Genomic DNA, 26,277 nt, shown 5'->3' on the forward strand with positions numbered 1-26,277 from the left:
TGGAGCCCAAAAAATAAAGTCTGACACTGTTTCCACTGTTTCCCCATCTATTTGCCATGAAGTGATGGGACCAGATGCCATGATCTTAGTTTTCTGAACGTTGAGCTTTAAGCCAACTTTTTCACTCTCCTCTTTCACTTTCATCAAGAGGCTCTTTAGTTCTTCTTCACTTTCTGCCATAAGGGTGGTGTCATCCGCATATCTGATGTTATTGATATTTCTCCCGGCAATCTTGATTCCAGCTTGTGTTTCTTCCAGCCCAGCGTTTCTCATGATGTACTCTGCATATAAGTTAAATAAGCAGGGTGACAATATACAGCCTTGACGTACTCCTTTTCCTATTTGGAACCAGTCTGTTGTTCCATGTCCAGTTCTAACTGTTGCTTCCTTACCTGCATACAGGTGTCTCGAGAGACTCTAGAAACTGGAAAAAGAAACTTATGGCCAAGCAACCTGTCAGTGGTGCTCAGTCCGATAGAGCTTTTTTTTGGCGCCATTTGGGCTCCAGAACCATGTCTATCGAATATTTTCCCTTCTAGGACTCTGGGAAATTTAATCCAGATACTTAGGGTAGTATTCCATGTTTCCGTCCTAGAAGACTGGGCTGTAGTCTTCGTTGCCCTAGGCCACTGTAGAAAGTATTGTCCAGGCGCTCCCCTTAGCCACAGCACTTGGCAGGACCATGGACAGCGGTCTCCCGCGGCATTCTGGGAAGCACCTCTCTGGCGTTCAGAATAGTCTCAGGCACTTCCGCCCATAGGGCCCGGGCATGGACGTTGTCTCCTCCCGCATTCTGGGAATTGTAGTCCTGGAACTCCGTGGTGTCCCAGGCACTTCCGTTCCCAAAGGGCCGTGATGGGGTATTCTGGGAAACATTGATTTAGGGCACTTGGTAGTTGCAGGCACTTCCGGCCCAGGCGGACGAGGTTGTGACTAACTCTTCCTTTGCAGTGATTGTCAGTTTCGCTTCCGGCAACTTTTCCGAACTTAGAGTTGCTCTGCAAGCAGCAGCAACCCGGTTGTGGGTTTAAGGAGGAAAGAGGATGTTTGAGGTGTAAGGACGACGTTTTTAGTTCAGTTAGACGGAGTCGGCTCGAGTTTGGGGGGATATCCTCACCCGCAGTTGGGCGCGGGACCCGGGTTGCAGTCCATTCCATGCTCAGTCCCCCCAGCTCACCTCCCCCATCTGTCAGCCATTTTCCAGCAGTGTAATATTGGGCAAATTTTATAATCTCTCTATGTCTCTGTTTGCACATCTGTAAAATGGATTAATAGTAATTCTTTCCTAATAGCGTTGGAAGCCCCTCTGTGGTTCATTTGGGCAATGGTGATATTTCACAGACTCCTTTCCTTCCCCAGCCCTGCCTTCGTAAGGACTTGCGCCAGCGTGAAGGGAGTGGCCACTTCGGTGCAATACTTTGGCCACTTAAATCGAAGAACTGACTCATTTGAAAAGACCCTGATGCTGGGAAGGATTGAAGGCAGGAGGAGAAGGGGACGACAGAGGATGAGATGGATGGATGGCATCACCATCTCGATGGACGTGAGTTTGAGCAAGTTCTTCGAGTTGGTGATGGACAGGGAAGCCTGGCGTGCTGCCATCCATGGAGTTGCAAAGAGTCGGACTCGACTGAACGACTGAACTGAACTGAACTGGAGGGAGTGACTGACCTCTCGGCTCCTGGCCCAGGGCCCCATGTGAGTAGGACTCAGCATTCTTCTCCTGTAAAGATATTCGCCCTATTTATTTGGTTGTGAGGGATGCCAGTAGTTACACCTTAGTTGTTAAGTTCCAGTCTAAGGGCTTTATACAAATTACATTTAGGGTGACCAGGTGAAAAGTGTTATTTACTGTTTGGGAATAGTAATACTTTTAAAAAATTACTTAAAAACTTTTATTAATCTATTTTTAAAATAAACCAATAACAGAACTAGCCTTTATGAGAAAACTGTATTTCCAAAAACAAATTTAACAAGAAGAGTAACAATGTTTTACATTTTTGCAAATCTCTTTTATTTTTTATGAGAAAAATAGCTGGATTTTCATATCTTCTGTTACTTGTGGTGATATATTATTTTGGTTGAAGTAATGACAAAAACCCAGCCCCACAGTTATAGTTAAGAAAGAAAAGATTGATAGACTTTACAGGTAATGTTCACCTTTGATACTGCACCCAAGTTCTGTATGTGATGGTTTCTTAAGGTTATTGCAGTGTACAACCTGAAACCATCTCAGAGTACCTTCTTACTCTATTCCATTAAAATTCTTTGGTTTGTCCAGTACTTTTTTTGAGTCTTTCATCTATTCGTGGTTTTGTGAAATTATGCATCTCTCGTTTGGAAAATACTAAATGACTGAGCTTTGTAGATCTTTCAAATACATTGATTTTACAATACCTTTAAAAATCACATTTGTCAATACCATCACCCATCTCATCAGAAAAGTTCTATCTTTAAAGACCTGAAGTCTTTAAGCACTGGGAACCTGTGATACAAATTTTCCAAACTTCTGATACTTTTTTTTTCTTTTTCTTTTGGACACAATGCATGGCATGTGGGATTACCAGGGATTGAACCATGCACCCTACAGTGGAAGTGTGGTGTCTTACCCACTGGACCATCAGGGAAGTCCCTTATAGTTTCTTGAAAGCATAAGTTTTGTCATTGGCAACAAATGCTGACAGTAACTTTCTTTGAAGTGACAGTGCTCACTTCCAAAAGTTCTGCCAAATACCTAGATGTAACCAACTGTAGTTTCTCAGTTGTTCTTTCAAGAAAAGGGTGTTGTCCGTAAAGAAATGCCTAATTTACCTGAGTTACCAGGTAAAATTAATAACTTTTACTGTTTCATCAAGTACGTTCTTAAGCAAAACTATCACTGTTTTTTTCTGTGAGTGAATGGCAATTACAATAACTGCTTACATATTTGGTACCACTGTTTTATGACCAAGGGGCCAGCAACTTGAACCAACATTCTTATCTATCCATTCTAAATGTAGTAGTTTGCATCTACCAACCCCCAAACTCCCAGTCCCTCCCACTGCTCACCCTCAGCCCAGCAACCACAAACCTGTCCTATGAGTCTGTTTGTGTTTTGTAGATAGGTTCATATGTGCCAAAGTTTAGATTCCACATGTAAGTGATATCATATGGTAGTTGTCTTTCTCTTTCTGACTTACTTAGTATGATAATCTCTAATTGCATCCATGTTGTTGCATAAGGCATTGCTTTTTTATGGCTGAGTAGTATTCCATTGTATTTACTATATCATCTTTATCCATTCATCTGTTGATAGGCATTTGATTCTATGTTTTGGCTGTTGTGAATAGTGCTGCTATGAACATAGGGGTGTATGTCTCTTTTTTAATGATAGTTTTGTCTGGATATATGTCCAGGAGTGGAGTTGCTGGATCACATGGTAAGTCGACTTTTTTTCTGAGGAACCTCCATACTGTTTTTCACAGTGGTTGCACCAACTTACATTCCCACCAAAAGTGTAGGAGAGTTCCCTTTTCTCCACACCCTCTCCAGCATTTGTTATTTGTAGACTTTTTAATGATGGCCATTCTGACCAGCACAAGGTGGTAACTCATCATAGTTTTGATTTGCATTTCTCTAATAATTAGTGATGTTGAGCATATTTTTCACATGCCTATTGGCCATCTGTATTTCTTTTCTGGAGAAATAATCTCTTTAGGTCTGCCCATTTTTCAGTTGGTTGTTTTTTGTTATCAAGTTGTAGACATGTAATTATTGATAATACTTTCATGATATAAGACACATTTCTTTAGAAACAAACCAGCGCTAAATGTGTGGCTCCTGTATGTATCACATGGTGACTTTAATCATAATGATGATAATTATTAGCAGCTATGAAGCACTTATTAATCAGCAGAGACTCTAACGTTTTGCACATACCAGCTTGCATAATCCTCATGTGGCCCATCCGTTACAGATGAGGGAATAGAGGCACAGAGAGGTTCCTTGAACAATGGCTTGTACAGAGGGTCACACAGCCAGGAAATGGCAGAGCCAGGAGTGAGTCTCAGCAGCCTGGTTGCATTGCCAGGCTCTTGGCCAGCACATTCAGCTTTCATTAGGATGTGAAGAAGACACACGTGCTGACAAAGCAAGAGACTTTATTGGGAAGGGGCGCCCAGGTGGAGAGCAGGCAGCTAAGGGAACCCAGGAGGACTGCTCTGCCACGTGGCTCTCAGTCTTGGGTTTTATAGTAATTGGGTTTGTTTCCAGGTTGTCTCTGGCCAATCATTCCGACTCAGGATTCTTCCTGGTGGTGCTCACATTGCTCAGCCAAGATGGATTCCAAACAGAAGGGTTCTGGGAGGTAGGTAGGACATGTGGACTGGAGTCTCCTCTCTCCTTTTGACCTTTCTTGAAGTCTTCTGATTGGTGGCAGCTTGTTAGTTCTGCACTCCTTACCAGGACCTCCTGTTTAAGATAGCTCGTACAGTGGTTACTCTGATGCCTGGCCAGGGTGGGTGGTTTCAGTCAATGGTTCCTCTAACAATACCAACCCCCAGCTGGTTAGTGACCCCTACCTTCCCTCCTGCAATTTACTGTTTATATTAACATAACTAGTAAGTTTTATTGGCATGCCTTTATTATTCCAAAAGATTCCTGCCCAAGTAAATGGCTTGAGTTTTACAGAAACTTCTACAGGCACCCATCAACTCTTCCATCTCGTTTAAAGAGAGCATCAGCAATTTCACCTGTAGTTTCCTCGCCTTACAAAAATCGTTGCTGCTCCCACCAGTCCTGGACTACAGCATCATGACCATCAAGCAATCCCATTGCTCTTCTGCATTGATAAACCCGCCTTAAATCGAACTTCCAATTATCAGTAAATTCCAACCTTGTCTTCCGGGCTCTGTGCACACTGTCAAGGTGCTGAAGCTCTGTGGAGGTGTTCTCCCTTACCGCGGTAAGCAATAAACTACGTTTTTGTCTCATTAACAAATTTTGTTGCTGATATTTGGGGAGCCAGAATTCGAAGCAAGTGAGAAATCCAGTGTTCCATAAGTTCTGTATTAGGCAGCCCAGCCTAGGTTACTTTTATATTTCCCATTTCTTAGTCTACCTTTTATCTGCCCTAAAAAATATTGTTTTTTAATTTATTTTCGTAGTGCAAGCCTCACTTTTCTCATACGGCCGAATTTTTTAAAAATTCGCATTTACAATTACTCAAAAATCTACCTGCTTGCATTATTTTCTCATGAGTTTTAAGAACTGAATAAAACAGAAAGGAATTTGACAGGTTCAGCACCTGCGACTTTAAATCCGAACCCTCTCTACAGTCAAAACCCGAGACAGCTGGTGGGAAGCACGGGCGAACTTCACTCTAGGAAATGTAGTCCAGGAGTCGCGTGAAATCTGAGGCGCTTCGTGGGGATTCTGGGAAGTGTAGTCCGGGGACTGCGTGTAGCCCAAGGCACTTCCGCTTCGGGAAGGCCAGGTTGGGGCCGAGATTGCTCCCCGGGAGGTGAGTTAACCCAGCGTCCCTGCCATCCTTGTCGGCCTCTGCGTGGGGCCAGCAGAGACCCGGCCCTCGCTCCTGGGGCAAGGAATCCTCGGCGATCGGCGGAGGGCGCGAGCGGGCCGTGGAGCTCTCTTGGAGTCGCGAGTTGGGGGCGGGCTCACGTCCTGCGTCGAGTTTGAGGGTCTCCCGCGCTCTCTGCTCCCCCAGCCCTCCTCGGGGAACAGGGGCCAGCTCTATCGCTTTCTTGGGCAAATTATTGAGCGGCTTGTTTAATCTCTCTGCCTGTTTCCTCGGGTTAGTTCCTTCGCAGTGGTGGTCTTTTGAGGATTGAGATTATATTTGAAAAGGTTAAAAACAGTGCTGAGTACGGTAAGGTGTTGGATGTTACCATAAAGTCTACTAAACACTCAGGCCCTGTTATTTGGGAAGTTCCTGTGAGCTTGGATGGGGTCGGAACTCCAGCTGCAGCCCCACTGTCCTTTCCCTGGTCACTAACCGTGGGTTAGGTCCTGGATTCCTGGACTCTTGCTGGAAACTTGTTTAGGAAGGAAAGTTGTTTTCAGCTGGATTCAGCGAAAAGTCCTCTGTGGTTTATCCCAGACAGAGCAATTATAACAACAGCCGAGTCTGGCTGATCATTTCTCAAAAGCCGGTAAAGAGACCAGGTTGGTGGAAAGGAAAGTTTGCTTTATTTTGGATGCTGACAAGGAGGGGAACACCTGTCCAAAGACTGAGTACCCCCACCTCCAGTCAGTGGGCAAGAGCTTTTATAGACAGGGAGGAGGGGACGACATGCAGTAACAGCACAGTCAGTGTGACAGTCATCTTGAAATTGGTCATCGGTGGTCTGACTAGCATCATCTTAGTTGTTTTAGGTACAGCTGATCTTCAGTTCCAGGGTTGGTTTGTTCCCATCTCTTTGAGGTCAGTTCTTGGAATGGCAGCTTATGTTATGGCTACAGTCTGGTCATCATGTAGTTAACTTCTTCCACCTGCTGGAGGTTTCAGTAGCTAGAAGACAGCTCACAGGATACAGCTCAGAATATTATCTATAGCCGCTGAGAAGGAACTAAAGGTCCTTGACTGTGCTTAATGACCAAACTATTATCATTTGGTCTCCCTGGACTGTTTTCCCTTTCTTTCTGCATGTTCTCACTTCTCTGATTAAACTTATTCTTTGGCTAAAGTTTTTCCACAGACAAAAGGCAGGCTGAGACTATGTGGGGGAGGGACCACAGGGTCCTGCTTCATTTCAAAATGATCCTGCTCACAGCTAGGCCCTGCAGCCTAGCCGGGCCATCATTTTTAAAAATGCCTAGTATTGTGTAACAACCCTGTGTCATTAATTTAAATGCAACACGATTTCTTAGCCTTAGGTTTTTATTAGTCATTGTTTACCTTCGTGCATATTCTAGAAGAAACTTGGTTGAGTGCCTCCAGCTTAACAGCACATGCAAGTAGTTAAGCTTATTAAGGAGGAAAATTCCTTGACCATTTAACCTTCATTAACAACAGCACAAATCACCTGTGAGACCACTTGTTCGAATTAGACTTTTTTCTGAAAGTGAGGGAAACTCAAGAGCCATCATCTCTGAAGTCTGTGTTTCCTAAGATCCGTCTTCTGTGAAGCAGATTCACAAAGGAAGTTTTATGAGTCTTAAGAGGACCTCCTTGTCGGAAGCGGCAGGAAACAGGGAGTTTTAGGGCACTGTTACGCCCATTTATTTACAAGTAGACTGGATTGAGGTACAGAGAGATTAACAACCTGCTCAAGGTTTATGCAGCTAGTAAGTAGAAAACAAGTAGAAATGCCGGAGTTGGATCCCAGGCATTTTGGCCCCATTAAGTTGGTACTGCCTGTCTGCATCTCATTTCCTCTGATAGCCAGTCTTAGGAATACCCTGGGAGCTTATAAGAAACACTTAGGGTAGGGCTGTTTCTGGATTGTTGATGAACTCAGGCAGCTGGCCAAGGGGGCCCAGGGGAGCTGGAATCCAGCTCTGTTCTCATGGGGTTATGTCGTCACTGTGATTGCCGCGAGAAAGGGGACCCTCTTCCTGATCACATTTAGCCCCACGTGCACCAGCCATCCCGGCAGCTGTCTCACCGTGGCTTTCTTTCCCTCCCCCAGTTTTGCCTTCCCAGAACTCGGCCTTTCCCCAGAAGGAAGAGGGAGAAAAAAATGACCAAATTCCAGGTAAGTCAGGTTTGCTTTTCTGTTTCTTAAAATGCTCACTTCACAAAGACTGGACATGTTTTTCTCCTGCTCAGGAAAGGTAAGAGGGAACCAAAGGCACCCGAGGAATTGTGTGACGGGCCCTTGCTTTTTATTTCCAAATAATGATATGAAAATATTTTTTAAAAAAATATTTATTTGGCTGCATCAGGTCTTAGTTGTGTCATGTGGGATATTTTCTGGCAGGATACAGACTCCAGTTGTGGCTCCTGGGCTTCAGTACTCGTGACCCTTGGGCTTAGTTGCACCACGACATGTGGGATCTTAGTTCCCCCACCAGGGATCAAACTGGAGTCCCTTGCATTGCAAGGTAGATTCTTAACCACTGGACCATTACGGACGTCCCCAAAATTAATATTTTTGAAAAATAAAAGACAGCTCCCGTATTATAAACATTTACAAATCAGTTTTCATCTTCCCACATTCCTCTTCATTTGTATTTACATGTGTAGATTTGTGATTATAGTTTCATTACCATTTTGGATTTTTAAAATTTAATTGTATAGCACCTACAACTTAAATGGTCACATCACTTTCCATAATTTACCTTTTTCCCTATTGTCCATATTAATGTGGTTTATGAATTTTACTGGGCTTCCCTGGTGGCTCAGTGATAAAGAACCCACATGGAAGGCAGGAGACTTGGGTTCGATTCTTGGACTGGGAAGATCCCCTGGAGAAGGAAATGGCAACCCACTCCAGTATTCTTGCCTGGAGAATCCCATGGACAGAGGAGCCTGGCGGGCAACAGTCCATGGGGTTGCAAAGAGTGAACACGACTTAACAACTAAACAACAACAATGAATCTTAGCATTTCAAAACGTTTGCAGTGACAGTTTTCCTACATGTAACCTTTCTTCCCAAACAGGAATTCTGAGTGCTCTGCCATTTTCTTTCTAAAGTTTTCAGAGCTCATTTTTCTCATGGGGAGCCTCAAGTTTTGTGGCTAAAATGTCTAAAATATGGTTTGGTGTAACAGAATCCAACTGACACTGAACTCAGAGAAAATAGTTTTGTTTTCAAACAAAAAGAACTAGAGCTTTTTTTTTTCCCCTTTGGGTAATTTATTTATTTATTTGGCTGTGCTGGGTCTTAGTTGCAGCATGTGGGATCTAATTCCCTGACCAAGGATCAAACCCCGGCCCCCTGCATTGTGAGCGTGGAGTCTCAGCCACTGAACCACCAGGGAAGTTCCAAGAAGGACTAGATTCTGTAATTCTAAGTTACACGTGTATGTATTATAGTTAAGTGTCTGTTTTATTCATTGCCATGTGAGTATATAAGGAGACACAACTGTGTGTGCTCAGTCGTGTCCGACTCTTTGCGACCCCATGGACTGTAGCCCCCTAGGCTCCTCTGTCCATGGAATTTTCCAGGCAAGAATACCGGAGTGGGTTGCCATTTTCTTCTCCAGGGGTTCTTCCCAACCCAGGGACTGAACCTGAGTCTCCTGCATTGGCAGGTGGGTTCTTTACCATAGCTGCCCTGTATAAAGATACAGCTGCATTTTAACAAACAGATTTGTGAGCTTTCAGTTTCCTATTAAAATCCTCTCGGTCCCCAGCTGACACTAGAGTTTCCATTGCCTGGGCTAGGTCTTTTCAGGAGTTGGATGAGGGTAAATGGAGAGAGCCAGGAGAAGAGACAGCTCTATTCTGGGCCCTGAGGCCGAGTCGTGTAGACGCCTGGCAGGGCCGGTGGCTGGAGGACTCCAAAAATAACACTCCCCTCACGTCCTGCCTTTTCTTAGCGCCTCTCTTCTTTGCCAGATGTGTCAACTAGTTGTTACATCAGTGCTCAGGACTCCAGTCAGAAAAAATGCAGAGATGAGCGAAGCCTTTAGGGAGGTGGTCTTATTTATTTATGGCTCTTTTTTGTTGCTGCCTGTGGGAGGTGAACGGGCTTCTCATTGCTGTGGCTTCTTGTTGTGGAGCACGGGCTCTGGAGCTCCAGCTAAGTAGTTATGGTGCAAGGGCTTAGTTGCCCCGAGGCATGTGGAATCTTCCTGGACCAGGAATCAAAACTGGGTCACCGGCCTTGGCAGACAGATTCTTTTTTTTTTTTTTTTTTTAAGTATTTTATATTGTGCTGTGCTCAACTGCTCAGTCGTGTCTGACTCTTTGCAGCCCTATGGTATTTTACTTTATTTACTGGCCTTTGCTGTGTTAGGGCTTTCTCTAGTTGCGGAGAGTGAGGGCTACTCTAGTTTTGGTGCACGGGCTTCTCACTGCGGTGACATCTCTTGTTGCAGTGCAGGGGCTCTAGGCATGGAACTCCTGTCCTCTACCTTGGCAGGTGGATTCTTTTTTTTTTTTTTAAACTGAAGTATAATTGCTTTAGAGTATTGCATTTGGCAGTGATTCTTAACCATTGGACCACCAGGGAAATCCCCAGAGGTGCATATTTTTTGATAGTGCACTTGTCACTTCCTGGAACTTAACCCAAGGAAATAACCAGACAAGTTGCCTGAGATCCATATGAAAATATGTTTGTTTGTTTGTTTTTGCAGCAGCATTAATAGGTTTAAATTCTTAAATTTTTCTATCATTTATTTGGAATGAGTAAATATGTATTTTTCACTTACGCAAAATACCAGGCAGACACAAATAATGATAATAGGAATAGTGGTGGCTGACATTTGTTGAGTATTTAATGACACGTGTCAGATACTATCCTAAATCTTTTGCATTCTCATTTAATCCCTTAAAGTACCCTATGGTGAGTTGCCTTTTAAAAAAAAGTAATTATTTATTTGGCAGCATTGGGTCTTAGTTGCAGCATGTGGGATCTAATTCCCTGACCAGGGATTGAACCTGGGCCCCCTCTATTGGGAGTTCTGACTTAGCCACTGGACCACTGGGGAAGTCCCTGATGATGTGCTTTTGTGCAGATGAGGAGATTGAGGGATTGAGAACTTAGGTGACTTGTCCAAGATCGTAAAGCTAGAAGTAGAGCCATAGACTGAACTGAAGCACTCAGTCTCCAAAACCCGTGTTCTTCACCTTGGCACTGAACGCTGCTGCACTGACAGATAACAGCATGTTCCTGAGACAGAGTGAACTGTATACTTGCCTCCATTCGAGGTACTGAAGGCTGGTTAGGTGGGTAGGCATTGACAAAATTGTGGTACTGCCCACTGAGAGAAGGAGATGGGCACTGTTAAATACTGTTGGGAGCCAATGAACTCAACATTTCTTACAAAATGTGGCACTTTCAAATTGTAAAAGGCATGTATGCTATGACTGAAGGACAATTCTAGAGACATGACTATACAAAGGGCGCTGTGTTGCGTGTACAGAAGGTTTTAGAATTTTTCCTTTTCGTTCCTTCCTCCACCATCCCCCTACCACCTCCGCGTCTCTCGTGTGACTGTGGAAGGGGAAGAGGAGACCCTCTCCTAAAAGGAGGTTCAGGTCACTTAGAATCTGGAACACCTTCCCACGTGTCTCCTCCACCGTCTCCATGCTGCCCTTCCCTCAAAGGAAGCTGGTCGTAAGACTGAGGCTACATGTGTTTGGTGTCGTAGGAGGCATTGACCTTCAAGGATGTGGCTGTGACCTTCACCGAGGAGGAGCTGGGGCTGCTGGACTTGGCCCAGAGGAAGCTGTACCGAGATGTGATGCTGGAGAACTTCCGGAACCTGCTGTCTGTGGGTGAGGATGGCACCCTGTTACTTGGCATCACCCCCATAGGAGGTTTCCTACGTCGGCACTACTGACTTTTGGGGCCAGGTGATCTGTCGTGGAGACTGTCCTGAGCATTTTAGGATGTTTAGTAGCGTCCCTGGCACTCTGCCCACTACTTCAAGGCTTTGGGACTCATCAGAGACCAGTTTTCCAGTCCCTTTGGAAAACACAGAGACAAAACGTTCCTAGTCTTTGTTCCAAGGTAAACCTTAGTCTTTTGTAAATGAATTGTGTGAACAGTTGAGCTTGACTGCACCTGGCTCCTTATTTCATATTATAGCTTGCTTTTTTTAAATCCCAAATTTAACCCTCTCCTTGAGACTTCCCCAGGTGGTCCAGTGGTTAAGAATTCGCCTTCCAATGCAGGAGGTGTGGGTTCGATCCCTGGTTGGGGAGCTAAGATCCTACATGCCTTGTGGCCAAAAGAAAAAAGCACACAAAACCCTTTCAGATTATATCTTTTGTAAACTTGTGGGTCCTGATCCATTGATGCATCATGAAATGAGTAAATTGTGTTAGCATTCTTACCATAATGTAGAATAAAGTAGCAACATCAGAGCCCCTCAGCAAGAATGGTGCACGTTGTAGCAGTAACTGCAGTGCTTGCAGTAAGGAGCGTGGGAGTCTAAAAAGGATGTGATGACCACAATGAGACACAGGTCATTCTAGCTTTTATTTCAGTAGTTTATGTGGGGTAGTCACTAATGAGACTACATGTATTTCTCACAGTGGGTCTGATGAAAATGTTCATCATGGGATTGGAACCAGAATTGTTCAGTACTTTCCCCTTTTTTTCCTCAGGGCACCAGTCCTCCAAGCCAGACATGATATCCCAGTTGGAGAGAGAGGAGAAGCTCTGGACGACAGAGATCCAGCCCTGGAGAGGAGGGCATTCAGGTGAGAACCCGCGGCCGGGCCGTTACCTGGCGTCTGTCTGGAGCATCTGTGTCTTCTTCACGCAGCAGCCAGGGAGGCCCTTGGAAAAGCTCAGTCACCTCACAGTCCGGCGCTTCAGTCCTCCCACCCCCAGCCCCCAACTCTGCTCGGCAGAGAGTCCGATGTGTTCAAGGGCCCGTTCGCCCAGCCTCACCGCCCTGCGTTTCCCTCCCGTCGTATCCCCTCCCGTGTCCTCTGTTCTCACATCCGAGGTTTATGTTTCTGCCTGAGGACCGTTTCCTCTGGCCGGAAGGCTGCTAGCCCGCAAACCTCCGACCCCCCCATCCTCTGCTCAGAGGTTGTCTCACCCTCAGCCTTCCCTGGCCACTCGTTTTACTTTTAATTCGTTTGGTGTTTTTTTTTGGCTGTGCTCTGCAGCATGTGGGGTCTTAGTTTCCTGACCAGGGATGGAACCCGAGCTCCCTGCAGTGGAAGCATGGAGTCTTAACCACTGGACCACCAGGGGAATCTCGAGATTCTGTATGAGTTTTAGGATGAGTTTTCTTATTTCTGTGTTGGGATTTTTGACAAGGATTGCATTGAATCTGGAGCTCCCTCTGGACAGCACTGGCAAAGCAATATTAAATCTCCCCATCTGTGGACCAGTGTTTTGTAGCTTTCAGTGTACAAGCCTTTTGCTTCCTTGGTTCATTCCTCAGTATTTTATTCTTTTTGAGCTATTACAAATGGAATTTTTTTGTTTCCAAATTGTTCATTGAGTATAGAAATGTAACTAGTTTGGGTTTTCTTAATTGCAGTATAGTTGAGTTTCAATGTTGTATCTTCTGTTGTAAACAAAGTGAGATATACATACACACACTCTTTTTTACATAATCCTTTTCCATTATGGTTTATCACAGTATATTAAATAGAGTTCCCTGTGCTATAGAGTAGGACCTTGTTTGTCCATTCTGTATATAAAAGCTTTATCTGCTAACCCCAGACTCCCAGCTCACCCCTCCATCACCCCCCTGGCCCTTCACAGCCACCAGTCTGTTCTCTGTGTCCATGTTTCTGTTTCATAGATAAGTGCATTTGTGTCGGATTTCAGATTTCACATATAAATGACATCATTTATGGTATTTCTTTCTCTTACTTAGTATATAGTCTCTAATTGCATCCATATTGCTGCAAGTGGCATTACTTCATTCTTTTTATGGCCGAGTAGTATTCTGTTATATATACATACGTACACACCACATCTTCATCTGTTCATCTGTCGATGGATATTTAGGTTGTTTCCATGTCTTGACTATTGTGAATAGTGCTGCTGTGACTAGAGAGGTGCGTGTATCTTTTTGAATTATCGTTTTGGCTGAATATATGCCCAGGAGTGGGATTGCTGGGGCATATGGTAATTCCATTTTTAGTTTTCTGAGAAACCTCCATACTGTTTTCTACAGTGGCTAGAAATGCAGCCTAATCTTTGTGTGTTAACATTATACCCCGCTACTTTGCTGAATTCATTTATTGGTTTTAGCAGTTTTTTCTGTGTAGAATCCATATTCCCAGCCAAGCCATCAGCCATCTTACCCTCTCTGCCCCTCTCTCCAGCACTTAAACAATCACATGGCCTCAGTGATGTTTTCTACATTTCAAATGTGACATTTATAGAAGTCACAGATTTTGCAGCTGGGTCGACAAGGAGGCTCTGTGTAGGAATAGAGAAGAAATTACAGAAATGAACCTTCTGCCATTCTGAGTAAGTTTAATTTGTGTAATTTGGTAATACTCTTAATTTATCATTAGTAATATAAGAAGCACCTTGTGAATTCCCTGGTGGTCCAGTAGTTAGGACTGCGTGCTTTCACTGCCAAGGGCCCAGGTTCATTCTCTGGTCCGGGAACTGAGATCCCACAAACCTTGCAGTGCTGCAAAAAAAAAAAAACACCTTATGCATTCAGTCCTTGGAATAGTCCTGACCACCTGGGTGGTTATCTGTTTTTTATGGGGTGAAACTTATGCCTTAGAAAATGTCACATAGCTTGTCAGTGGGTGAGTCAGGGCTAAAGCCTGTTTGGTCTTAGTAGAGGCACTGACGTAAAACCTGTTAGCATTTCTGTGGACTCCTGAGCTGCCGTTTGCCATCGTCTGGCAAGTACAGCATCTACTGCAGAAGTGGAAGACTCTGAAACATATAATACAGAAAATTAGTTAATTCTAAAATTGTGAATGTGATTAAGATAATCATATACAAAAGCACCAACCTGAGGGTACACATGGTAAAAATTAGTTCAGTTTTAGCACCGGTCTTTTTTTTTTAACCCCACCAGAGAATCTCCATCATCATGTCTTCTGTTTGATTTCTTTCATCAGTGTCTTCCAGTTATCAGAATACAGATCTTTTTCCTCCTTACGTTTTTTATTCCTAGGTATTTTATTCTTTTTGATGCGAGGATAAATGGGATTTTTCCCTTAATTTCTCTTTCTGATCTTTTGTTGTTAGTGTGGTAGGAATGCAGGAGATTTCTGTTGTATTAATTTTGTCTCCTGCAACTTTACCGGATTCATTGACGAACTCTAGTAGTTTTCTGGTAGCATCTTTAGGATTTTCTGTGTATAGCATGGAGTCATCTTAAGCCAGGTGGCCTCCTTAGTGATCTTCTGTACCTGCTTTTCAGCTTCCCCAGAAGTGTTAACCCAGGTGCAGCAGGTGGTGCTGGCCACAGTAGAGATACCACCTCACTCAGCTGAAAGATAATCAAGGGCTGTCCTGTTAGGCAGGCTTCCCAGGTGGCTCAGTGGTAAAGAATCTGCCTGCCAAGTTGGAGATGCGGGTTCAATTCTTGGGTCGGGAAGATTCTCTGGAGAAGGAACAGCAGTACTCCAGTATTCTTGCGTGGGAAATCCCACGGACAGAGGAGCCTGGTGGGCTACAAGTCCATGGGGTCAGAACAAGTCGGACACAATTAGGCGACTAAACAACAATAATCCTGTTAGCAACAGCCTTGGCCAGAAGGTCCACATATTTCTCTGGGCAGCTAGTGTCTTAGCAACGGAATCTGCAGTCTCTTCAAGAGTTAAGGTTTCTGATCACAGCCTCACTTACATCTACTCTTGATCAGGGAAGTAGAGCCCTGCCAAAGGAAGTGGATCCTGAATCAGGAAAAGCCTCCTGGTAGGCCCTTTCTAGAGCAGGTAGGGGTGCATGGTTATGTAACTGACCAGCATCACCCAGCTGTGTGCCACCATTGAGGCATCCACAGGCCTGAGGAGAAGCATAATCACGGACAAAGAGAAGCCTTGTCAGGGCACAAACTACTTCTGTGAAGAGGGCACTGTTAGTGGATTCATTTGTAAGAACTGTTATCTGTTTGTTATCATTCAAACCAGAGGCCTGTTAACTTTTATTTAAGGCTAGGAGAAAATCTATTCTGAATTTCAGACATTACCCCCTTAGCTGGGGCCTGGGAGATGCAAGTGAGGGTATAATCTCCCCAGATCAACGCCGGAGTAAAGAAAAGGATTCACCCTTAGGTAAAGCCTGGATCCAGCATCTTGGGCTGAGGCAGTTGTCTGCCCCAGTGTCAGCTGCCTCCCGCCCGTGTCCCTGTGGTTGGGAGGTCCCCAGCGCACCTTCTAGTTTCCCTGAAGCGTCAGCGGACAAGCGCACTTGTGAGGTCCTTTCTGAAGGGGCTTGAGGGCTGCCTTCCTTCTTCCTGATCCCAAATCAGAAGGTGGGAGAAAATTGGAAGTGTTAATTTGAGTCAGAGCTAGATATTTGAGGAAAGGAGAAAAATTCAGGATCCAGGCCAGTTTACAGATATGTGGAAAAAGCTCCAAGACAATTAGCAGGACTAGAATCTAATAGCCACAAAGGTAAAACCATTTTTTCCCCTCTATAATTACTCCCCCGCCCTTTCTTCTTTAACCAAAGATGATTGCAGTAAAGCTCATTTGTGTTAAACTTGGCCCAACTGTTTATATAAGCATGGCAGGAAAGGTGACTGATCACATTAAATCTTTTCTAAGATTGCTTGCCTGGAAGCCTGAAAGCCAGGTACCAGCTCAGTTTCTCCAAGCAGTTCTTGAGGCTGTGTGGGCACATCCGAGTCTACACCCGTCTCTCAAATATGACATTCCAGTCAAGCCTGGGTGAACAGTGGTGTTTCAATTTGTGTCCTGTCACAAGGAAAACAGATTCTTACTGAATTTATGTGAACAGATATACTGTCAGGAAAATAAGAATACTCACTGAGACTTCCTGAATTCTGGAAGGATCAGTCAAGGATAAAAAATAGGTGTCTTGGGGCTAGATGTCCAATGGCTAAGACTCTGTGCTGTCCATGCAGGGGGCTGGAGTTCAATCCCTGATCAGGGAACTAGATCCCTGGTGCAACCAAAGAAATAAGTAAATTAAAAAAAAAAAAAGATGTCTCTTTGCTAACAAAAGTATATTTTACCAGATTGCTGTAAGTCATAGGTAACCTAAGAGCACAGGTCTCTCTAAATCTGGAAAAACAAAACATCAGAGCATCCTCCCCAGTCCCTGTTGTCCAATAATTAACACTTAATTCTGCTTGAATTTGTTTTTCCCATTAATTCTTTCAACCTTGCCTGATGATTGAGGTCAACAGGGCAGTGATCCTTCCAAGAAGTTCATAGTGTTTTCATGTGATTTGCCTGGTTGATGTGGGTGCCTCGATCATTAGAGACTGGAAGGTGCACCCCAAGCAGGAAACACATTCTTTAACAGTTTCTCTGCCGCCATGAGGGCGCTGGTCTTGTGGCCGGGAAAGCCTTGACCACCTGGAAGACATCCCGCCTGGTGACCCACAGTGAGCGGCCCTTGAATGAATCCCCGCTGCCGAGTGTTCAGAGGATCCGCAAAGAGCAGGTCTGAAGCCTCTAGGGACAAAGATGGTTTTACTTTTTCTTTTAAATTTTTTTAAATTGAGGTAATTAACATTAATTTCAGGTGTACAACATAATGAATCAACATTTGTATACATGACAAAATGATCAGCACTGTGAGTCTAGTTAACATCCATCACTACATACACTTACAAATTTTTTTTTCTTGTGATGAAAACTTGCAAGGTCTCCTGTCTTAAGGTTTCCTCTCAGCAACTTTCAAACATTCAGTACAGTATTAAAACTATAGTCACCCGGCTGTACAGAGAGTCTTGACTTAAATGTTTTTCCTAAACGCTGTGGTGGGTAAAGGAATGCAAACACCAACAAAGGGGTTTTCCAAGGAGCTGGAAAGAGCCAAGCGGGCAGCTTGGGTTTCCTGGAGCCCTGACTGTCCCTTGAATTGTTTGCACATCTCAGTCTGATTCAGGAACCAACTGTTGCCAGGTGACAAGGACATCTGGCATTGAGGGGTCACTCTCGACAAAAGCAGAGTGGACTTTGTCCACACACACCACAGTATACAGATGGTGCTGCTGCCTTTGCATGAAAGTCAGCGAGGGCACTTCTCTGAGACTTGGGTTCAGTCTTTTCGGTCTGAGCCTCAGTTTTGATAACAGACATTTGTAACATTTCATGCCAGGACACATAACACAAGTTCAGGAACACTTTCAACACATACCAGCAGTCCCCAGAAATGGCGAGAAAGAAAGTGAACTCTCAGAATGGTTCTCCCGACGCCACGCGTGTGTTCTTCTTGTCCCAGAATACCCTTGGAAGTTCTGCCTGAGGATCTTGCTGCTGCTGCTGATCTGATACAAGACAGAATTCAGTGGAGTAAATGTGAAGATCTAAGTGGACTTATTCATCAATTCATGAAGCATCCCAGGCTTGTTATGAATAATAAGACACCCATTTCACTCTTAGGGCTCTGAAGCCATTTCAGGAACAGGGGCCAAAATATTAGAACAAAGTAAAAAACCAAATATTAGAACAAAAGACACTCCCATTGCTCTTTCCCCTTTGGAGCCATGAGCCAGGAACCATAGAAGATGATGAAACATGTAAATCACAATTCACCTTTACAGCATGTAGTGTATAGGAATTGTATGTATGCTTTTTCAGAAGTGTTTTTTTCGATGCTATATAATAGTTAATTCCACTTTCCAGTTATTTGCTTCTACTGTACTACATCTGAATAGATCTTTGTACAATTTTTGTACAATCCTGTAGCCAGCAACTTTCCCATATTCACCTATTCTAAACGCATTTTTGTACATTCCTAAAGATTTTTATGTAGATTCATAACTTTTGCAAATATATTCTGTATATTTGCATATATATACACATATGCAAATATGTATATGTCTATACAAACATATATCTGTATATGCAAATATATAATCTGTATGCCTCTTGTTTCCTTCTGACTGAATGCAGGTAGAGATTTTAGGGGAGTCTGCTTCCACATAATATAGTTACGGAAACAGGTGTATTAACAATTACTTTTCTTTGGGGCGGGCTTCTCATCTATTTTATTCATCTTTGTCCTCTTCTCATTCTTTTGGGTAAATCATGTGTGTTGGTGTCACACTTGTGTGTCTGCCTTGGCTTCTAGCAGCTGTTTTTCAGTCCAGGCCCTCTGTCTCACCCATGTCTGCATCCACGAAGGATATGGGCACACCTCACCTTCAACTGATCTGAAATAGCATTTTTTAATTTAATTTTTTTCTACTCCTCTGCCATACGTTTTTAAATTTAGCTTTTTCTTCATTGGATGTTCTCTTGGTTTCTGTAGACCTTTGTTTTTCGGAACTCTGATGAAGGCATTTTCCCTCGTCTCTAGTTGCTTACTGAATGTTTCCATGGCAGGAGCAAGGGCTTGGAGCTGCCTGGCCCACCATCCTGGTTATGTCACACTCTCCTTCCTTAATTCCTTGTTCTTTCCCTTTTAGGAGGCGGGACTCACGAGATGGGAACTGTTCAGGGCACAGGAGTGAGGTGCCTTTCACTGGGAGAGCTTTCCTGCTGGCAAATCAGGAGACACGTTGTGAGCAAATCAACCAAAAGCCAAGACTCTGTGATAAATACTCAAGAGAAGAGTTCTCAGTCCCCCAAACAACACAATTACCCTGCAGGAGTGTCCACTCAGGCTTCCATGGAAGGCAGCTGTTTCGTGACTCTTACAGAAGATTATTCTGATATTATTGAAAATCAGGAATTTCCAGCTGGAAGAGCTCAGAATTCCTGGAGTAAGCTCTGTCTAACCAAGACTCAGAATTACCAGAGGGGTTGTCAGCTGACTCCGATGAAGAACAAGATCTGTATGTTTGCTCCATGTGTTGACTTTTTCGCGTGTATCTCCCCCCACCATGATGACCACACGGTGCCCCAAAGAGAGAAGGCTCAGGGCACCAGAGAGGGTGGTAAAGACCTCCTCAAGGCATCACCACTAGCCCAGCGAAGCATCCTTGAGGCTGGACCGAAAGCCTACCCGTGTAATGAGGGTGAGAGAGGACTCGGTGACCACGCCAGCCTGGAGCTTCATCAGCGGCTATACTTGGGCGGGAAGTCCCCGACCCACAGGACACCCAAGAAGGACCCGGGTCACGGCTCAGCGCGCCCCACTCCGCGGGGCGCCCTCCCGGGGACGAAGCGCTACTGGTGCCGTGAGTGCGGGAAGGGCTTCAGCCAGAGCTCCAACCTGCAGACCCACCAGCGAGTCCACACCGGGGAGAAGCCCTACTCGTGCCACGAGTGCGGGAAGAGCTTCAACCAGACCTCGCACCTCTACGCCCACTTGCCCATTCACACCGGGGAGAAGCCCTACCGCTGCGAGAGCTGCGGCAAGGGCTTCAGCCGGAGCACCGACCTCAACATCCACTGCAGGGTCCACACCGGCGAGAAGCCCTATAAGTGCGAGGCGTGCGGCAAGGGCTTCACACAGAGGTCCCACCTGCAGGCCCACGAGAGGATCCACACCGGCGAGAAGCCCTACAGGTGCGCGGACTGCGGGAAGCGCTTCAGCTGCAGCTCCAACCTTCACACACACCAGCGGGTGCACACGGAGGAGAAGCCCTACAAGTGCGAGGAGTGCGGCAAGCGCTTCAGCCTGAGCTTCAACCTGCACAGTCACCGGCGCGTGCACACGGGCGAGAAGCCCTACAAGTGCCAGGAGTGCGGCAAGGGCTTCAGCTCCGCCTCCAGCTTCCAGAGCCACCAGCGGGTGCACACGGGCGAGAAGCCCTTCCGCTGCAGCGAGTGCGGGAAGGGCTTCAGCCAGAGCTCCTACTTCCAGGCCCACCAGCGGGTGCACACCGGGGAGAAGCCCTACAAGTGCGAGGTGTGCGGCAAGCGCTTCAACTGGAGCCTGAACCTCCACAACCACCAGCGCGTGCACACGGGCGAGAAGCCCTACAAGTGCGAGGAGTGCGGCAAGGGCTTCAGCCAGGCCTCCAACCTCCAGGCCCACCAGAGCGTCCACACTGGGGAGAAGCCGTTCAAGTGCGCCGCGTGTCAGAAGCGGTTCAGCCAGGCCTCGCACCTGCAGGCGCATCAGAGAGTCCACACCGGGGAGAAACCCTTTAAGTGCGGTACCTGCGGCAAGGCCTTCAGCCAAAGGTCGAACCTTCAAGTCCATCAGATAATCCACACGGGCGAGAAGCCCTTCAAGTGCGAGGAGTGCGGGAAAGAGTTCAGCTGGAGCGCGGGGCTCAGCGCCCACCAGCGGGTGCACACGGGAGAGAAACCCTACACGTGCCAGCAGTGTGGGAAGGGCTTCAGCCAGGCCTCGCACTTCCACACCCACCAGAGGGTCCACACGGGGGAGAGGCCCTACATCTGTGACATATGTTGTAAGGGCTTCAGCCAGAGGTCGCACCTTGTCTACCACCAGAGGGTCCACGCGGGAGGGAATCTATAGGGGTGGGGGTGTGGAACCCACCTCTTCACCTCTGTTGGAAAAGTCCTGTCCCAGGGGTCATAGGAGGTTCCTGTGGGCCTTGGAAGCTCCAAGGCATCTTCATGGGAAAGAAGTTGTAGAAAAGGCAGTGTTTGCAAGTTTCAGCTGGGAGGTGACCTCTTTATAGAGAATGTATTCTATAAATATGTTCAGTGGTTACACCAGAGCCCTGAATGCCCTCTCAAGATGTGGCATGAGAAGAATCATTGCCCTTTTCCCAGGAGAGAAGGCTTACACATGAAGGTTATGGGCAGGGCTTGAACTAACAAAAGTACAGGGCAGACAGACAGTGTCAACTGCAGGGCACCCTCCACACAGGCCAGGCTGTCCGTCACCCCCGTGTCTCCGCCGTGCAGAGTTGTGTGGCTTCTAACAGGTGCCTGGTGATTACTGAACCGTGTGGGGAAAAACCCTCCAATTAGGACAAATATTTGAAAATTCTAGTCCATTCCCTCCCCTAAATTTGTAACAACATACTCAAGAGGAATCCTGCTAGTCGCCTTAATCAGATTGATTTCAGGAAACATTCATTGACACACAGAATCACGTTAATACTGCCACCCACAACAGTACAGGTTTGGACAAGGCTTGTGAATGGCCACCAGCCTCCATCCAGCTTCAGTCATAGGTATAGAATTACCCATGGTGTGCAGTGTAACATATAGTATCATTAGTTTGTATTTTATATACTGAAAAAGACTCTATTAGTCTAATAACATATTACAATTTATATGATTGGAAATTTTGTACCCTAACTTGTTACGGTAGGGTTTTACTGTAACTGAAAGTGTTAAAAGCAGTTACTAGTGACAAAAAGTTTCTTAGTAAACTTGAACTGTTAGTAATTTGCTTCTTTGCATTGTTTCCATTCAGGTCCAGGTCACAGTGTCTTTTCTACACATGATCCTTCATCCACACTTCTTTAGGCAATGGGTTTGGCAGAAACCAAGGATATTGTTTGTCACATTCCACCCAATTGTTCCCTCCCTAAAAATGGGGTGGGGTAGACAAGAATGCTTTTGGATTTTGAGATTTCACGTACACAGCATTCTGTGTTCAGGAGCTAAACCTCTTAGTAAAAGCGAACATTCACTGGTTAATACGTATCAAAATACTCTGACCTGGCAAATCCTAGCAGTAGGGGTTTTGCTTACACAAGGGAAGACTGTCTCACTCGTTCAAGGGGCTTCCCTGGTGGCTCAGTGGTCAAGAATCCACCTGCCGACACAGGAGATGCAGGTTCAATCTCTGAGTCAGGAAGATCCCCTGGAGAAGAAAATGGCAACCCATCCCAGTATTCTTGCGTGGGAAATCCCATGGACAGAGGAGATGGGGTCACAGAGTTGGATGCGACTGAGCACGCAAGGAAAATTGTACATAAAGATACTTATACTGATTTAAAGTGTGGGGGGGGGGACAAAATACTTACATAAATATATTCTAATAATATACAGTCATGGAAAATATGTTACAGGTTGTGATGACAGGAAAAGAAATGTTCATGAGAAAACTAGGTGAGAGTCTTCCTGGTGTAGTCCAGGTCATTAAAGGATGTATATACCTAACCATGTGATCATGTGCACGGAGATGACAGGTGGAGAGATACTGATTAATATGCTACCTGGTTTACTCCAGCAGAGGTTGGGATGGATTTTCTTTACCTTTTTGAAAAATTATTTTACAGTGACCATTACCCATTTTACCAAAGCAGTAAAACTGGGACAGCAAAATTACTGAATGAAAATCCCTTACAGCTGAATCTTAACTGCTTTATCTCACAGCACGTAAACCTGTGTCATGGATGTACATAGAACGGTGTTCACCATTAGCATCATTGGTAACAGCACATGCTGCATTCATCAGCTGGATCTGACAAAACAATCTGTGGCTTATCCATTTGGCGGAATATGATACAGCATCAAATGGGAAAAGGTAGGTTCACAGTTACTGACATTAGTAGGTATGCAGAATATCCTGAGGAAAGTGGGCAGAGACGTAGAATTTTGTATGGAATAAGTTTCACATAATGCCCTCCCTTTAAAGCTAACTAGATCATATACATATCATACATATATGTCATAATATAGATATATCAGATACCTAAGGGCATTATTGTAAATTTTTAATTTTTTGAAATGTTTTTAGGGTATTTTAGTTCATTCTAAACACTCAAAAGAAAAATACAAATCTCATGTATACTTTCTAAGTAATGTGATTACAAGCAAACCTAATCTAATAGCTGAACTGAGAACCCAGGCAGCCTTGGCCTGTCTTTACAAATCTGTGTGGCCTCCAGCATGACCACATCACAGTAACTAGACAGTACAAAGGCCTCAGAGTCTGCTGAGAAAAACCAGCAAATCATCAGTTTTGCTGATCTGACCATGGAAGCAATAATGTCAGTCAGCCTGTTGAGACAGTCACAAAAGCCTGCCAGGAGCAAGGGGAGGAGATATGGACCCCACCTGATGTGAGGGATTTCAAAGAATTTGCAAACATTATAAGACTATCATACATTGCTACAACATTTTCTAATCCATAGTTTATTTAAATTCCAGTTATCCCTATATATATATATATATATATACACACACATATACATATATCAGTTCAGTTGCTCAGTCATGTCCGACTCTTTGTGACCCCATGAACCACAGCACACCAGGCCTCCCTGTCCATCACCAACTCCCAGAGTCCACCCAAACCCATGTATACTGAGTCGGTGATGCCATCCAACCATCTCATCCTCTGTCGTCCCTTCCCCTCCTGCCCCCATTCCTTCCCAGCATCAGGGTCTTTTCAAATGAGTCAGCTTTTTGCATCAGGTGGCCAAAGTATTGGAGTTTCAGCTTCAGCATCAGTCCTACCAATGAATATTCAGGACTGATTTCCTTTAGGATGGACTGGTTGGATCTCCTTGCAGTCCAAGGGACTCGCAAGAGTCTTCTCCAACACCACAGTTCAAAAGCATCAATTCTTCTGTGCTCAGCTTTCTTTATAGTCCAACTCTCACATCCATACATGACCACGGAAAAAACCATAGCCTTGACTAGACTGACCTTTGTTGACAAAGCAATGTCTCTGCTTTTCAACATGCTGTCTAGGTTGGTCATAACTTTCCTTCCAAGGAGTAAGCGCCTTTTCATTTCATGGCTGCAATCACCATCTGCAGTGATTTTGGAGCCCCAAAAAATAAAGTCAGCCACTGTTTCCCCATCTATTTGCCATGAAGTGATGGGACCGGATGCCATGATCTTAGTTTTCTGAATGTTGAGCTTTAAGCCAACTTTTTCACTCTCCTCTTTCACTTTCATCAAGAGGCTCTTTAGTTCTTCACTTTCTGCCATAAGGGTGGTGTCATCTGCATATCTGAGGTTATTGATATTTCTCCCTATATATATATATATATACACACACACACACATATATATGTATGTATAACATTTTCCCCCTATTTCTGGATCTAATCTTAAGATGTGTCATAACCTGTATTTGATTGTCATGTTCTTTAGTCTTTAAATCTGGATCAGTTCCACAGCCTCTCTTTGTTTTCCATCAAACTGGTCTTTTCGAAGAGCACAGGCTAGTCATTTTATAGGATGTTCCTAACTGGGGCTTTGACTCCTCATAATTAGATTTATGTTAAATATTTGTCACGTGAGGGTTATGAGTGATGCATAGTTCCCAGTGCATTAGAACAGGAAACACAATGTATCTGTTTCATTGGGATGGTGACTTCAGTCTCTTGGATACACTGATAACTACTAGATTTCTTCAGCATGAAATGCTATTTGCCTTTGAAATTAATAACTAATCTGTGGGGAGATCTTTGGGACTATGTAACAACTACCTCACCATAACCTTCACCTGCTAGTCTTTGTATTCATGAATATTCTTCTCAGAATCAATTATTACTGTGATGATGGCAAAAGCATGACTTTCTTACTCTGTCATCCCTTTTATATTTAGCAGTTGGCTCTCTGCCGTTAGAAGACCTTTCCCCTCTCCCTGGAGTCTCTCCCTCAGTATGAATCCTTGTTTTCTGGCACGGTAGGATCCTGGGTTTATCTTACTGTGTGCTGGAGCCACAGACTCTACAGAGCCCTGAGTCCTTTGAACGGGGAAACCACTCATTGTTCTCATTGTTCTCAGGGTAGCAGCCCTTGGTGTATATGTGTGTAAATGCTGACACCTTTCATTTCAAGTAAGGCTTTCCAGCCTTTCTCTATTCCATATTGACTTCTTTCTCCAATAGTCAGAAATTGGCTCCCAGTCATCAGTCTGTTTACTCATTTGTTCAGTCCTCCAAAACGCAGCTCTGCTGGAGAAGGGACAGGCTACCCACTCCAGTATTCTTGGGCTTCCCTTGTGGCTCAGCTGGTAAAGAATCCTCCCGCAATGCAGGAGACCTGGGTGCGATCCCTGGGTTGGGAAGATCCTCTGGAGAAGGGAAAAGCTACCCACTCCAGTATTCTGTCCTGGAGAATTCCATGGACTGTATAGTCCACAGGGTTGCAAAGAGTCAGACATGACTGAGCTGCTTTCACTTTCCAAAACACAGCAAGTACCTTTAGAGTTCCTAAACAATGTCACTGCAAAAAAAACACACCTGGTTGTGTGGCAAGGCAGATTCTTAATCACTGGACCACCAGGGAAGTCCCTCTTTAGATATGTAAAGTGTGCTATTTATCTCCTTGGAATTAACACAGTAAATGCTTTTCAGTGTTCCATACTCTTCATGAAATTAATCTTTAATGACTGCGTTATATTCCTTTGGGTAGGCAGACCATAGGAATGGAGAGACTATAATACATGGTGGAAACTGGGTGGATTTAACAAAAGCTGGAAAAGACCCTGATGCTGGGAAAGACTGAAGGCAAAAGGGGAAGAGAGTGGCAGAGGATGAGATGGTTAGAGAGCATCACTGACTCAATACTCCTGAATCTGAGTAAACTCTGGAGACAGCAAAGGACAGGGGAGCCTAGTGTGCTGCAGTCCATGGGGTCGCAAAGAGTTGGACACAATTTAGTGACTGAACAACAACAAAAGCTGGATGGCTTATAAAGGGATATTTGTTTCATTCTTATATTTTTCTTTATATCAAAAA

General features: G+C 44.8%; 1 protein-coding gene and 1 long non-coding RNA gene across 13 annotated transcripts; one reads left to right on the forward strand and one right to left on the reverse strand.

Moving 5' to 3' along the window:
• Nucleotides 1–882: 882 nt before the first annotated feature.
• On the forward strand, nucleotides 883–22,015 carry ZNF235 (zinc finger protein 235). Of its 12 annotated transcripts, XM_081515886.1 has the most exons (9): nucleotides 892–1,054; nucleotides 1,360–1,698; nucleotides 3,374–3,418; nucleotides 4,252–4,345; nucleotides 4,669–4,942; nucleotides 7,629–7,694; nucleotides 11,260–11,386; nucleotides 12,221–12,316; nucleotides 19,165–22,015. In XM_081515886.1, exons 6-9 carry the CDS (start codon nucleotides 7,680–7,682, stop codon nucleotides 21,129–21,131), a joined length of 2,205 nt encoding a protein of 734 aa, XP_081372012.1. In that variant the 5' UTR covers nucleotides 892–1,054; nucleotides 1,360–1,698; nucleotides 3,374–3,418; nucleotides 4,252–4,345; nucleotides 4,669–4,942; nucleotides 7,629–7,679; the 3' UTR covers nucleotides 21,132–22,015. The 12 variants fall into 12 exon arrangements, with proteins under 12 accessions (XP_081372010.1, XP_081372012.1, XP_081372011.1 ...); XM_081515884.1 differs by lacking the exon at nucleotides 3,374–3,418 and having other exon boundaries at nucleotides 883–926; XM_081515885.1 differs by lacking the exon at nucleotides 3,374–3,418 and having other exon boundaries at nucleotides 4,712–4,942.
• LOC145515466 (uncharacterized) lies at nucleotides 13,809–18,021 on the reverse strand. The gene is made up of 6 exons (XR_014060893.1): nucleotides 17,892–18,021; nucleotides 16,337–16,477; nucleotides 15,932–16,014; nucleotides 14,563–15,432; nucleotides 14,120–14,483; nucleotides 13,809–14,006 (listed from the first exon to the last, which is right to left on the reverse strand). It is a non-coding gene; the product is annotated as an uncharacterized LOC145515466 (long non-coding RNA).
• Nucleotides 22,016–26,277: the final 4,262 nt, after the last annotated feature.

The sequence above is a fragment of the Giraffa tippelskirchi genome, chromosome 7 (assembly GCF_054371585.1).
Source record: "Giraffa tippelskirchi isolate mGirTip1 chromosome 7, T2T-mGirTip1v1.2.pri, whole genome shotgun sequence".
NCBI classification, from domain to species: Eukaryota; Metazoa; Chordata; class Mammalia; order Artiodactyla; family Giraffidae; genus Giraffa; species Giraffa tippelskirchi.